This window comes from Eptesicus fuscus, chromosome 19, assembly GCF_027574615.1.
Source record: "Eptesicus fuscus isolate TK198812 chromosome 19, DD_ASM_mEF_20220401, whole genome shotgun sequence".
Lineage (NCBI taxonomy): Eukaryota > Metazoa > Chordata > Mammalia > Chiroptera > Vespertilionidae > Eptesicus > Eptesicus fuscus.
In genome coordinates this window covers 18,991,708-19,007,564 of record NC_072491.1, presented here as the reverse complement: position 1 = coordinate 19,007,564, position 15,857 = coordinate 18,991,708, and the positions used below count along the sequence as shown (strand labels likewise).

The 15,857-nt window shown below is 40.7% G+C and overlaps 1 protein-coding gene across 3 annotated transcripts in view; it reads left to right on the top strand.

The window, feature by feature from the left end:
* The window catches only part of NUDCD1 (NudC domain containing 1), a 61,463-nt gene that overhangs the window by 8,511 nt on the left and 37,095 nt on the right, over nt 1-15,857 (top strand). For all 3 annotated transcript variants that reach the window (XM_054708367.1, XM_054708368.1, XM_008143391.3), the window contains exon 2: nt 5,039-5,193. In XM_054708367.1, the coding sequence (XP_054564342.1) occupies nt 5,086-5,193 (108 nt within the window). In that variant the 5' untranslated portion in view covers nt 5,039-5,085. The remainder of the gene's footprint in view (nt 1-5,038; nt 5,194-15,857) is intronic.

The following is a 15,857-nucleotide window of genomic DNA, read 5'->3' as shown; positions in this document are numbered from 1 at the left end:
CATGGCTGCCGCCATTTTTGTTGGGATTTATTTGTCTTCTATAATTGAAACTTTGTAGCCTCGAGTGTAGGCCTGGGCCAGCCAGGGCGACAGGGAAGCTTGGCTTCCTCCATTGCTGGGGAAACCCAAGCTTCCTGCTTGCTGCAGCTCTGTGGCCACAGCCATCTTGGTTGGGTTAATTTGCATACTCACTCCTGATTGGCTGGTGGGCGTGGCTTGTGGGTGTAGTGGAGGTACAGTCAATTTGCAAATTACTCTTTTTATTAGATAGGATGAGAAAATGGGAGAAGTTTGAGAAGTACAGGGTAGGAAAGAGCCCTGCTTTGGGAACAGGGCAAAAAGGAGGAAACCTTTTTTCATTTGTTTGTTATGAGAAGTGGGAAGTTTTCAACATATTAAAGTGGAGAAGGGACCAGTAGAGAGGAGATAACTGCCAGAGGAAGGACTTAGGATAGAGAGGAGAGAATGGAATTCCAAGCACCTTTGTGAAAATTTGCTTTGGAAGGGATAAGAGAAACAGGGAAATCAACATTTCTTCTTATGTGCCATGTAGCAAACACTTTACATGTTTTAAGGTTACATTTGTCAAGAATATTATAGGATGAGTACCATTAACAGGTGAGACAGGATAGAAAGGTTAGGTAACTTAACCAGGCTACTTGTCAGTGGGAAAGCTATACCTAGAGCACATGCTGTTTCCCCCTCCCCACCCCTCGGAAAGGAGAGAGAGACAGGCAGACAGACATCAGTTTGTTGTTCCACTTATTTGTGCATTCACTGGTTCATTCCCATATGTTCCCTGACCAGGGATCAAACCCTCAACCCCAGTGCATTGTGATGCCACTCCAACCAACTGAGCTACCCTGCCAGGGCTGTTTCTAATGTTTTTATTGTAGTCTCTCTGGGCTGTTTCTTCAGGGCAGGGAAGATAAAAGCTGGTGTAGATTATCACTATAGTTGGAGTAAAGGAAGAGAAGAGCCATGTAACCATTGTATATATGTTTCATATCTACTTTATTAGAGGAAAATATGGAGAAAAAAGGCAGGTGAATATGTTAATGTGCAGAAACATTATATAAGACTAGAGGCCCATTGCACAAATTCGTGCACCAGTGGGGTCCCTCAGCCTGGCCTGCGGGTTCGGGCCAAAACCGGCTCTCCGACATCCCCCAAGGGGTCCCGGATTGTGAGAGAGAGCAGGCCAGGCCGAGGGGCCCCACTGGTGCATGATTGGGGCCAGGGAGGGACGCGGGAGGTTGGCAAGCCTGGGAGGGACTGCGGGAGAGCTCCAGGATGTGTCCGGCCCATCTCGCTCAGTCCCAATTGGCTGGACCCCAGCAGCAAGCTAACCTACCCATCAGAGCGTCTGCCCCCTAGTGGTCAGTGCATGTCATAGTGAGAGGTTGAGCTGCCTTAGCATATCATTAGTATATTACGCTTTGGTTGAATGGCCAACTGGTCAACTGGACACTTAGCATATTAGGCTTTTATTACATAGGATAGTTTAGTGAGAGCAATGCTCCTAGTTCTAGCCCTGCCTTATTCCATAAATCTCTCTTTAGATCTTGTAATACAAACTTGGGCTCTACTTTTTTGCATCTTTATACACAAATAACAAATTAAGTCACTAGGTGAAAAGAAGACTTAACTCATTGGTTACAATTAGAAGATAAGTGGTCTAAGAAGTGACCTTTGTTAGTGTTTTAATATTCTTTGCCTCTGCCTTCCATTAAAAAAAAAAATACTATGCTTACTGGTGTATAAGTATTAGATTGAATCATATTTAGCTGGTGTCAAAAGAGTTGAATATTGGCAGTTTCATGTGGTTCAATATAATAGTATATTATAGACAAGCAGTAATTGTAACTGTTGTTAGCACCATTAACAGGGTTCATTTATTTATCAGTGTTTTTATTCTCTAAATAAATTTTATTTATTTATTTATCAGTGTTTTATTTATCAGTGTTTGCCCAGTGCACAATATCTGGCCCATAGCAGTCATTCAATAAACGATTTGTGAGTGAAAAACTATAGATTTTTGAGGTTGCGTGTATGTTTTGTAAGGAATTTTGGTAAAGATTAGGAGAGATCCCCTTTGTGTTAGGCCCTAAGTTCTTTTTACTAAGAGAGAAGGATTTTTCAGCAAAGCTCTTTCATTTCCAATGTACTTATTATCATGTTAAATAATAAAACTGGCTATACTTGCTTCTTAACCCTCATGAAAGATGTTCCTCTTTTTCAGCTATTTCAAAGATCCCAACCAACATCTGAGACTCCCTGCCCCCCACTCCTGCTCTTCGGAGGCTTTGTCAAAGGGCATTCTCAGCACTGCTTTTCTCCTTTCAATTGCTCTGCCTCCCCTTTATACCCAGGATGGTTATGATATTCTTCTTTCTCATGTGGGGCCAGAGGCAGCCTTTTTCTATGCACCAGCAGGACAATTATGAAAAACAATGTATTTGTCGTCACATTGTCTAGTATTACTGTTTGGGCCATTATGGTACCATGCATATTTTCTGCAGTATCGAGTTTCATCCACACAGTGGTGCTAGAAAACCAAGAATTGATGTTTGTCCCCCTCCTAATCAGTGGAATATGTATTTCTAACTGTTCCTTATAAAAGAAACACTTCCTGGAGTTATATAGAAACAATGTCCTCTGTCTCTATCAAAGCCATCATAAAGCTACAAAGATGTTACTTCTGAAATGCTTCTAAACTTCAGTCGTCCTTTACCCGATGACTGCAGTGGTTTTCTAGTGGATCTTCCTGGATTTAGCCCTGCTTTACTCTGGTATGTTTTCCATATTGTAGTTATAAGTGACCCTTTTACACATTTGAATCTGGATTTTATTCTCCTGCTTAAAAAATTCATAATACAGTGAGTTTATCAACAAATATAAGTAAAGAAAAGGTCTTTCATGATTCAATTCCTGCCAGGTTCTCTCACTTCATTCATCTGTGAGCCTTTCCTTGTACAATTCTGTTGCTGTTGTTTCAGCCAGTTTGGCTGTCTTTTGGGTCTTTGAACACAAGTTTTTCCTCTTTTGCCTGCTTTTCCTTCTGCCTGTGTTAAGTAGGTGCGTGTATGTGTGTAGGCAGGTAGGTATACTTCTTAAATTAACTCTATCTTATCCTTTGTAGCTTGGCTCAAATTTTTGAAAGCTACTGTTAACCTCCCCAAGTAGATTAGCTCCCATTGTTACTTGTTCTCATGGTACCCAGTAATTTTTCTTTTTCAAAAATATATTTTTTTATTTCAGAGAGGAAGGGAGAGGGAGAGAGATAGAAACATAAATGATGAGAGAGAATCATTGATTGGCTGCCTCCTGCATATCCCCTACTAGGGACTGAGCCCACAATCAAGCATGTGCCCTGACCGGGAGTTGAACCATGACCTCCTGGTTCATAGGTCGATGCTCAAACACTGAGCCACGCCAGCCAGGCCCCAGTAATTTTTCTTAAAAACATTTAATCATATATTTACTTATGCATTTATTTGAGTAATGTCCATTTCCCACTCGATCATAAGTGTTAAGAAGATAGATTCTGTGCTCTTTACTCATCATTTTATCATTGGTGCCTATTGAAATAGTTGTTGAATAAATGAATGAATGGATATAAGTAAGCCAGGACTCAAAGTAGGTAATAGAATTAGGAACAGGTGAGCATTCTGGAATAAAACTTCCAGTTAGCACGTAGTGAGATGAGTTTTGTATTAAGGTAAGGTATTGCCTCAGCTTGGTCCACTTGTTTCCTGTTAAAGCAGAAAATAGTTCTATTACATGGGCAGCCCTGAACGGTAAGGGTTCCTGTGAATGGAAAAACGGAGTGAGCGGCAGAAATCACATTTGGCAAATTTAAAATTATGGAAGCAACTAAGAGAGTAGATCTTAAAAGTTCTCTTTAAAAGAAAAAATTGTAACTATGTAAGAAGTAGACTATTATAGTAATCATTTTGAAATATATACATGTATTAAATCATGATGTTGTACACTTTGAACTTATAGAATGTTTTATGCCAATTATATCAGTAAAGCTGGAGAAAAGTAAAATAAAAGTATGGAAGCAACTAATGCTCTAGTGGAAAAAGTTCTATTTTTTTAATAGGAAATTTTATTTTTGTTCCAGGTATAATAGTGTTTTGTTCTCCATTTTTGGGAAAAATGTGGTATAACATTGCAGAAATCACTATTTGTGCTCACATTTATTTCCTTAATCGTGTAGTCCTATATAATAAAAGCCTAATATGCTAAGTGTCTGATTGTCCAGTCATCCACTCAACCAATCAAAGCATAATATGCTAATGATGTGCTAAGGTTGCTCAACTGCTCGCTATGATGTGCACTGACCACCAGGGGGCAGATGCTCCAACTGGTAGGTTAGCTTGCTGCTGGGGTCTGGCTGATCGGGACTGAGCAAGACTGGCCAGACATGCCCTGGAGCCTTCCTGCCCTACCCAGCTGGCCAACCGCCCGCATCCCTTCCCGGCCCCGATTGTGCACTGGTGGGGTCGCTCAGCCTGGCCTGCACCCTCTTGCAATCCGGGATCCCTTGGGGGATGTTGGAGAGCTGGTTTCGGCCCAATCCCCCAGGCTAGGCCGAGGGATCCTATTGGTGCACGAATTCGTGCACCGGCCCTCTAGTGAAAGAATAAAAATGTGCTTTCTTAATGTGTGGTAAAAATCAATGAGAGATAATACAGGTAAAAGCATTTTTTAAAGTATAAAAACACTTCATGAAGTAGACTTAATATTTGCCCAGGAGATAGGAAATCCTTCAATTTTAGAATCTTTCTGTTTTTTATTCATAATAACAAGGAAGAGGTGGCCACCATGTTCTAAGTTCTGTAAGGGCAGGGACCATGTCAGTTCTACACACTATCCTCTGCCTACAGTTTTTGGTTGGTGCCCAGAATTGTTTTTGGATGAATAGCATAGTGAATTGTGCTGAAGGCCTCCTGCCATGTAGGCTTTGTACAGAAAGGAACAATCTGAGGCAAAACTTTTTATGTGTATGTTTATTTTGTTTATATTTCAGCTGTGGCAGAAGTAAAACTTCGAGATGATCAATACACACTGGAACACATGCATGCTTTTGGAATGTATAATTACCTTCACTGTGATTCATGGTATCAAGACAGTGTCTACTACATTGATAACCTTGGAAGAATTATGAATTTAACAGTGATGCTGGTAAGGAAAAAATATATAAGTAGGATTTTCTAATAAATTTGATCCTTAATTTTCACTTTGAATCCTATATCCAAGGAATTGATGTACACATACCTTTAATATAAAGAATCCTATCAGTCTGTAAGGCTTCATTTTTGTTTTTTGTTTTTTTTTCCCTTTGGTCCTATTCCTACACATATTTATTCCCCTCCACTCCTACCAGTGGCAACTACTCTAATGAGTTTATCAATGTTGATGTAACTGTTCATTTCTCTTTTCTTCATGTGAGGTGTGTTATCCCCAACTATGATAGGGGATCTATTTTTCCTTTTAGCTAACACTATTTTTAACAGTGTTAATTAGGTCCAAACATTTAGGATTGTCTTGCTTGCTATGGATTGGTCTTTTTAGGATTATGAAATAATATAGCCATGCTAGCTTTCTTAATAAATATTTACTAGAGGCCCGGTGCACGAAATTCATGCACGGGGGGAGGGGGGGTGTTCCTCAGGCCAGCCTGCACCCTCTCCAATCTGGGACTCTTCTCACAATCCAGGACTGCTGGCTCTCAACCGCTCGCCTGCCTGCCTGCCTGCCTGCCTGCCTACCTGCCTGATTGCCCCTAACTGCTTCTGCCTGCCAACCCAATCGCCCCTAATCACTCCCCTGCCAGCCTGATCGACACCTAACTGCTACCCTGCCGGCCCAATTGCCCCTTAACTACCCTCCCCTGCTGGCCTGGTCACCCCTAACTCCCTCCCCTGCAGCCCTGATTGCCCTCAACTGCCCTCCCTTACAGGCCTGGTCCCTCCCAATTGCCCTCCCCTGCAGGCCTGGTCCCTCCCAACTGCCTTCCCCTGCTGGCCTGATCACCCACAACTGTCCTCCCCTGCCAGCCATCTTGTGGCAGCCATCTTTGACCACATGGGGGTGGCCCTCTTGTGTGTTGGAGTGACGGTCAATTTGTATATTACTCTTTCATTAGATAGGGTCTTTTTTATCCTTTGAATTTCAGTTTGTCAGTGTTCTTATTTTTAAAGTGTATGTCTTGTAAAGAACATTTAGTAGGGTTTTTATTATTATTATTATTATTCAGTATGAATCTCTGTCCTTTAATTGGAAGGCTTAGTACATTTCTATTTAATGTAATTACTGATATGGTTGAGTTTATATTACCATCTTTTCAGTTTATTTAATCTATTCTTTGTTCTTTTGTGTCTCTGTTTCCACCTTTGTATGGATTAATCTGTCTTTTTAAAAAAAATTCCATTTAGTTTTCTCTTTTGGCTTTTTATATAAACCTGTTTGTATTACTATTATTTATTTCATTTTATTTGTTGACAGTATTACAGATGTCCCCCATTTTCTCCCCTTTTGCTCCACTCCACTCCACCCCACCCCAGGCCTTTACACACTATTGTCTGTATCCTTGGGTAATGCATATATGCACATAAGTGTTTTGGTTAATTTCTTACCATCCCCTTCCCACCCCTCTCCCCTCTGAGATCTGTCAGTCTGTTCCATGCATCTATGCTCCTGGACCTATTTAGTTCATCAGTTTATTTTGTTCATTAGATTCCACCTACAAGTGAGATCATATGTCTTTCTCTGACTGGCTTCTTTCACTTACCATAATAATCTCCAGGTCTATTCAAACTGTTGCGAAGGATAAGGGATCCCTTAGTATTCCGTTGGTTATTGTAGAGATTATAGTATTCACATTTAATTTATCATAGTCTGCCTCTAATTAATATCCTACTTAAAAAAAAACACATATAAATCTAACAATAATATTTCTTTTACCACCTTTGAGCTATTTTTGTTATATATTTTGTTTTGTTATTTGTTGTAAACTCCACAGTACATTGTTAGTGTGTTTGGCATAAATAGTCAATGGTCAGTTAATAGTTTCCTAACTACTTTCTGCTGCTTCTAGCCATCCTCTACATTGTGTCTACAGCATAATCTAAATTGCTTGTCTGATCTTATCACTTCTCACATAAATTCCTTTAATATTTCCTTTATGACAAAATCCACACTTTTTGACAAAATCCAAAATTTTATGACAAAATTTTTTTCAGCTTGGTGGGTTTCTCTTTATTGATGTGAAAATCTACACTTTTTAATATGTAATTTTAGAATAGGCAATGTTTTCATGTGATTTTTAAAAAAATTTAAAAATAGTAAAGTCTTGCCGAAACCGGTTTGGCTCAGTGGATAGAGCGTCGGCCTGCGACTCAAGGGTCCCAGGTTCGATTCTAGTCAAGGGCATGTACCTTGGTTGCAGGCACATCCCCAGTAGGGGGTGTGCAAGAGGCAGCTGATCGATGTTTCTCTCTCATCGATGTTTCTAACTCTATCCCTCTCTCTTCCTCTCTGTAAAAAATCAATAAAATATATTTAAAAAAATAGTAAAGTCTTTCTGGCCTCATCTTTTATCTCTCTTGTTTTCAATACCCATATTTCCTTTGCAACTTTTTAAAAATTAGTTTCTTATCTATTTTCTAGAAATGGTTTGTTTTTTATGTGTCTGTTTTTTTTCATCAAGTATACACACAGTGGTATATATTCTTTTTTTTAAAATAGCAAAGTTTATTTTTGTAATTTCTCTCTCCACTCCTCCCCTCTTCATATCTTCAGAAGCTCCACATCTACCTACCACACACTGCCTCTCCTATCTCTCTAGTTCTTTCTATATATATAAAAGCCTAAGTAAACTTTATAACTGGATGGCCGACCAGTAGCTATGATGCGCACTGACCACAAGGGGGCAGACGCTTAATGCAGGAGCTGCCCCCTGGTGGTCAGTGCGCTCCCCCAGGCCGGCCCGATTGGGACTGGGAGAGACCGCCTGATAGGCTGGGAGGGACCCCACCTGCGCAGAATTTGTCTACCAGGCCTCTACTTCTTTATTTATGTTGTGTTCTTCAAACCAAAACAAAACAGCTTTTATTGCCCAGCGCATTTGTATTACAGTCTGGTAAAAAGAATTTAACAGAAGTTATGAATGATCTGAGGGTATTTAACCTTTTGCACTCGGATGTCGAGTGTGACTCGACACGGTTAGCATCGGTAGCAGCTCTTTTTATACTCTTTGAATGTATCAATAATTTGAAATATAAAAAAATCCAAATAAATAAGTTTGTATGAAAAGAAACTCCAGTTTTTTATTCTACTGCCATGCTTTGTAAAATCTGGGGTATTTAAAAAATTAAATCCCGAGTAGAATAAAGGAATCGAGAAAAAAGCAAGCGAGTGCAAAGGGTTAAGCATATGAGTTAATCCGCATCAGTCTCCAAGTAGTCAGGCATGGAAGAGGCAATAATAGGGAACCTCTGAGCTTTCCTTTCCTCCCGCAGGCCAGGCTGAGCCTGCTCCCTTTCCCTTTCTTTCATGATCCCCCAGGTGCAATGCTGTAAAAACATGCACCGTGACCTAAAAGAACTGTTCTGTACAACTAATGTAAATAATCTGAAATCATGAATCACAACTATCAGAGTGTGAAGAATTTCTTGGATTTAGAAAAAAGTCACTGGGAACATAATCTTTCCATGTCATGTTCAAATTTTCCATGAGGTCTACCTGAATTTACTCTCAGAAATTCCTCTTCTTCCTAGGATGATTGTTTTTCTCTTTTCCTATCCCCTTAGCATTTGGTTCAGGGACAGAAGCACCTACCTGAAGGCAATAGAAGTTCCCAGGATAACTAAGCAGAAAGGGGAATAGAAGCAAGAAACAGAGCATGTTCTGATTTCTGCTGTCCGCTGGCCGATTTAGTTTAGAACCTGTACAAGTGATCTTGTGCCTATTTTGAAGCCTGTGTACATGGGTAAAATATACAAATTCTTCTTGGCATATGAAGTTTATAATGCCCTTCTCGCCAACTTTGACTTTCACCGCTTTATACAGACTGCACTCTAGGGATACCACACTCCTGCAATTCCTGAGACATGCCCTAAAGCCTGTTGCCTCCAGTCCTTTTCCCATGTGATCAACTCTTCCTTGGAATATTCTCTCTCAGTTCTGTCAGTCTGCTTCCCAGTCTTCACTTAAGTCCCAGCTAATCATTTCATCTAGGAAGCTAGCCTTGATAAATATCAAATATCTTTGCTCCCCCAAGAACATTTAACCATTGGCTCTTAGATCTCCATGAACTATTTGAATTTGCTCTGGGTCAGGGGTTAGCAAATTGTTTGTGCATAATGCCAGATAATAAATCTTTTAGGGTTTATGGGCCAAATGGTTTTATGTTACAACTGCTCAATTTTGCTGTAGTAGTGTGAAAACAGCAGTAGACAGTATGTATAAATGAATGAATGTGGTTGCATTCCAATAAAACTTTATTTAGCAGAACAGACAATAGGTCCAATTTGGCTCATGGACTATAGCTTGTTGACTGTTGGTCTAGCCTGTGGTTTTTCTTATATTTGTGTAATTCTAGGACTCAGTAGAAGGGTTTCCAGTGTGCTGTTGAATGGATAACAGCTGTTTAAAGTTCTTTTTTTTTCTTTTTTTTAAATTTATTTAGTATTTTTTTATCACTTTAAAAAAATCTTTATTGTTCAAGTATTTACATAGGTTCTCTTTCTTCCCCTCATTAACCTCTTCCAGCCCACTCCCATCCTCCTCCCCCCTCCCCAGGCTCTCACCACCCCATTGTCTGTGTCCACAGGTCATGAATATACGCATACAAGTTCATTGGTTGATCTCTTCCCGCCCACTCTCCCCTGCCTTCCCTCTGAGGTTCAACAGTCTGTTCATGCTTCTATGACCCTGGGTCTATTTTTGATCACTGGTTTATTTGATTCATTAGATTCTGCATATGAGTGAGATCATGTGATACTTAACCTTTCTCTGGCTGGTTTATTTCTTGCTCATTGGAGTTGGCTTTGCATTCTTGATTGGAGCTTCCTCTTATTATCTGGGTATTAGTCTGTGGTTTATTGAGATAAATCATTTTATTGAATGAGAAATATTTGTTTCTTTTTTTAAAAAATATATTTTATTGATTTTTTTTACAGAGAGGAAGGGAGAGGGATAGAGAGCTAGAATCATCGATCAGCTGCCTCCTGCACACCCCCCACTGGGGATGTGCCCGCAACCAAGGTACATGCCCTTGACCGGAATCGAACCTGGGACCTTCCAGTCCACAGGCCGACGCTCTATCCACTGAGCCAAACCAGTTTCGGCAGAAATATTTGTTTCTTAAACAAACATTTATTGAATGCTCCTATGTCCTTAGTAGGCACATACACATAAATTGATAACATGTAACAGTGGAAGTAGGGATAAGATGCAGAAGTAGTATGGAGAGGAAATGTTTTATTAGTGTGCTTGGCTGGGAGGAGTGGGGATAAGGTCATGGTTTAGGGCCAAAATCTTGGTTTTATCAGTTCACCCACTAATATTCACAATTCCGGATGCTGAATCCAAATTAAGTCACAAGATTTAAGACTGGGAATCTGGAATGAAAGTTTAATGATTGCATTTGAAATACTATAGATAAGCAATGTGGACTGGTTAGGATATTCTTCTTCTCTATTAAAAAGTTTCCATAGGAAATTAAATACAGCTGACTCTTGAACAACTTTGGTTTTAGGGGTGCCAACTCCCTTGCAGTTGAAAATCTACATATAACTTTTGACTCCCCCCCCAAATTTGGTTATCTCTTAGTATCTGCCAGGGATTGGTTCCAGGAAAAATCCACAGATGCTCAAGTACCCTATATAAAACTAGAGGCCGGGTGCACATATTCGTGCATGGTGGGGAGTGTCCCTTAGGCCAGCCTGCACCCTCTCCAATCTGGGACCCAGGACTGCTGGCTCCCAATTGCTCGCCTGCCTGTCTTCCTGATTGCCCCTAACTGCTTCTGCCTGCCAGCCTGATCACCCCCTAACCGCTCCGCTGCCAGCCTGATTGATGCCTAACTGCTCCCCTGCCAGCCTGTTTGCCCCCAACTTTCCTCCTCTGCCGACCTGGTCACCCCTAACTGCCCTCCCCTGCAGGGTTGATCACCTCCAACTGCCCTCCCTTGCAGGCCTGGTCCCTCTCAACTGCCCTGCCTTGCAGGCCTGGTCCCTCCCAACTGCCCTCCCTTGCTGGCCATCTTGTGGTGGCCATCTTGTGTCCACATGGGGGCAGGAACTTTGACCACATGGGGGCAGCCATATTGTATGTTGGAGTGATGGTCAATCTGCATATTACTCTTTTATTAGATAGGATAGAGGCCTGGTGCATGGGCGGGGCCAGCTGGTTTGCCCTGAAGGGTGTCCTGGATCAGGGTGGGGGTTCCCTTAGGGTGTGGAGCAGCCTGGGTGAAGGGCCTGTGGTAGTTTGCAGGCTGTCCACGCCCCCTGGCGACCCAAGCAGAGGCCTTGGTATCAATTTACTTCTACAATTGAAACTTTGTAGCCTGGAGTGGAGCCAAGCCTCCTGCTCGCTCCGTGGCTGGCAGCCATTTCTCTTGGGATTGATGTATCTTCTATAATTGAAACTTTGTAGCCTGGAGTGGAGGTCTAGACCAGCCAGGGCTGCAGAAGCTTTGCTTCCTCCATTGCGGGGGGCAACCCTTGCCTCCTGCTCTTTCCAGCTCTGTAGCTGCTGCCATTTCTGTTTGGATTTGTTTACTTTCTATAATTTAAACTTTGTAGCCTTGAGTGGAGGCTTAGGCCGGTAAGGGCAGGCGGAAAGCTTAGCTTCCTCTGTTGCCGGGGAAACCCAAGCCTCCCTCCTGCTCTCTGTGGTTGTAGCCATCTTGGTTGGGTTTATTTGCATATTTGCTCCTGATTGGCTGGTGGTCGTGGCTTGTGGGTGTAGCGGAGTTGGGTCGATTTGCATATTACTCTTTTATTAGGTAGGATGGCAGAGATCAATGCATACAGTTGGTTTTCACAAACAAACAAACACAGGGATTTACTAAAAAAAGATTTGTGTATAAGTGGACCCATGCAGTGCAAATATATGTTGTTCAAGGGTCAAATTACTGTAGTGTTTTTAAGGTAGCTTATTTGACATGGAATCAGAGTAAAGACTAAGATATCTTTGATTCCTCTTACTGACCTATTCTCTAGCTTCTATGGACACTCTATAATAACTCTTTATAATTCTTATACATTTTATTGTGACTTAAAGTTAAGGGCTTTTATGTTTTTAAGATTCTGTTATATTTTGTTTGTTTAGGAAAACAAATCTAAAATCTCAAAATTCTCTAAGAATATTGACTTTTATAAGCCTAACTCAGCACAAAGTCTGATATACATATACAAATTTATATGTGCATATATATACACGTATATATATGTGCATATATATGTATATATGCATATATATATATGCATATATATGTGTGTGTGTGTGTGTGTGTGTGTGTGTATGTGTATGTATTAGAGGCCCATTGCATGAAAATTCGTTCACTCGGGGGGGTTGGTCCATCAGCCCAGCCTGTGCCCTCTCATGGAGCGGGCCTAAGCCGCAATCTGGCCTCCCTCTGTGGGAGGCGACCGGGCTGGCCCATCAGGGATGGCACTGGCTGGCACATCCCCATCCCACCACCATTACGCCACCGCTGGTCGCTGCCACCTTCCACCTCCCCCCCTCCCCCCCCCCGCCCATCGCTGACCCCTCCCTCCGCCCAATGGCATGTGCCTTGGATGGCTTGGCACTGCCTGCTTGCTGGCCCCACCCTCTACCAATTGGTCATTACACCATTCAGTCGATTTGCATATTAAACTTTTATTATATAGGATACATATATAAAAATGTATACATATACATATAATTGAATTTCAAAATATTATTACATACCTACTTATATATTATGCATTACCGTAGGCATTGGCAATGCTGCAATGTACAAAATAAAGTTCCTTCCAGTTTATTAATTTTTAGTAGAATTTAAAGTGCCTCCTTCCTTCACTTCCCCAGTTTGAACTTGACATTGAAATAACAACCTCTTTTGGCACATGTTCATACATGTTCATAGCAGTCTACACCTTTCCAAATATATATAGTGTATGTTTAAATTTGTTTAGCATCTTGATAAAATTAAAAGTTTATTTTTTTAAGTTTCACAAGTAAACAATAAGGAAGCCATAATTTATAATGGGTGATTTCTGAGAAAGTTTCTACAAGTTGTCTTTTTTCCCAGTTCTTAATTGTTTTCATCCTTGAACTTAGGCTCATTTTATTAAATTTATTCTTAAGTATTTATAGTTTCTTTATCTGTTAATAGAATATAGTTTTTTTCTATTTTCTAAGTGCTTATTTGTTTTATAAACAGCCATCTTATTTCATAATTCAGTCATTTTTCTTTTACTTACTCCCATTAAGGTTTTCAGAGTATACAATTTTATCATCAACCAAAGGAAATGGTTTTATCTCTTCTTTCCAATGTTTATGAAAATGGAAATAACATCCCCATATTGTTTCATTTTTATCTTATTGCTCTACTAAGATAGAACCTCGAGACAGCGCTGACTAATAATGGGGAATGCAAGTATCCCTGTTTTGCTCTTGTTTTTAATTGTAGTAGGTTTTAAATTTACTTAGGAAAATACTGTTGGTTTTGATAAAAACCTCTCATTGTTTTAAGGTTGTTTCCTTCACTTTCTGTTTCTATTTAATATTTTTTATTAAGAATGGTTGCTGAATTTTATCACATGTCTTTACAGCACTCACCTATTAATCTTGTATGTTTTTCATGATTTTATCAATGTAGTGATTTAGAATGATAAAATTGTTAAATTTCTTAATTTCCTAGAAATCATTTTTGGTAAGAGTATATTATTTTTTGGATACATTGTTAGATTTCTATTTGTTGACATTTTACTTAGAATATTTGTATTTTCACAAGTTATAGTAGTTTTTATTTTATTCTTTTTAATCTATTAGATTTTTTTTTTTTTTTAACCCTCACCTGAGGATGTTTATTGATTTTAGAGAGAGGAAGGAGAGAAGAGGGGAGGGGAGGAGAGAAGAGAATCAGGGAGAAGAGAGAAACATTGATCTGTTGCCTCCTGTAAGTACCCTGCCCAGGAATCGACCCACAACCATTTTGGTGTGTGGGACAGTACTCTAACCAACTGATTAAAAATCAGTTAGATTTTGATTAAAGTTTTGCTGGCTTCCTTAAAGGGGAGTTTTCTGGCACTGGAAAAGTTTAAAACTGAAAAGATCTGTTTTTTTGTATTTTATGTATCCTACTAGAGGCCCAGTGCGTGATTAAATCATGCACGTGTAGGGTCCCCTAGGCCTAACCTGCCATCCAGGCCATATCCACTGCCCCGCAAAGCCTAGCACGCTCCGTGGACACTGCTAGCAGCCTGCTCCCCGCTTTTGATGGCAGGGGGTCCGCTGGTGCTGGAGCGGACACACAGCTCTCCGCTTTCGATCGCAGGGGAGCTGGATGTCTGTCCGCTGGTGCACCAGGCCTTTCAAAAGCCTCCGGCCAGAGTGGACAGACAGCCAGCTCCCCCGCTTTTGATTGTCCGCAGCAGGACGTGGGGTCGCTGTCCCAGAGGCACCTTCTGTGCCGCAGCACAGCCATGGCGCAGACGCTGAGCTCATGCCGCCGCTGGCGACGCGAGCTCAGTGTCCCACCGGCCCAATCAGCCACTCCGGCCACCCCAAGTCCCACCCCCCCGCGCCTCCTGGCCAATCGTGGGCATAGCAAAGGTACGGTCAATTTGCATATTTGTCTATTATTAGGTAGGATTGTCCTTTTCTGTGGTAGTTCTCTAATCACCTACCCAATTTATTTTATGGTTATTGGTTTATTCATGCTGTGTGTTTCTTGGGTAATTTTGTTTTGTTTTGCTAGGGAAATCATTTCCTCTTAAGCTTTCAAATTTGTTCCTGTAAAATTGCATGCATATGATTCTCTTAAAATTGTTGTTGTTTTTTCCTTCTTATTTTTTCTTAATCAAACTTTAGAAGGTATTATTACTATTTGATGTTTCAAGGATGGTGTTTGGGGTTGTATTATACATCAGAATCATTGGGAGCAACTGATTAAAAAAAAAAAAAAAAAAAGAGCTAACTTCAGATTACTGTTCCCAAAGATTCTGATTCAGTATGTCAGGGTTGGTCGTGGCCTGGGAATCTGCATTTTATGCGACACCTCAGATGGTTTTGCTTTATTTCAGGGACCAGGTTTTGAGTAACTTGCACTTGCGGTGGTACAGAATAATACCATATTTATTTCTTCTTTTTCTGGTGAGCAAAAAAATCCCTATTTGCTCTTTGAAGTTCTGTGTGGGGGGCAGGTGAAGACTATTGACCACTCCCTACACATTGGGTTTTTTATAGCAGAAAACAGTTGTTCTAATATTCATTTTATTGTCTGGTTTTCATGGGGAGTTTTTGTTTTGTTTTTGTGTGTTGTTGTTGTTTTTTTTTTCAGTCAAAGTCACACATGCTCCAGTCCCAGAGAGGCTCTTTTCCTGTGCCTGGTGTACAAAGGACCACCCTTGTTAAGTCTAGGCAAAACATCATTGTGGCTAAAGTGAAGGCTTGTGGGGCTTCTGAAAGGAAATTCACCCATTATCTGGACTTTAGATTGTGTCAGGAGCCAGCAGGTGGCGGCATTTCAACACAGATTGATAGAGGCATTATACTTCTAAGTCAGTTTAATTTGTGGGCTTATAATTTTAGAGAAATGTCAATTAGGAGGAAGAATACTTAGGAAG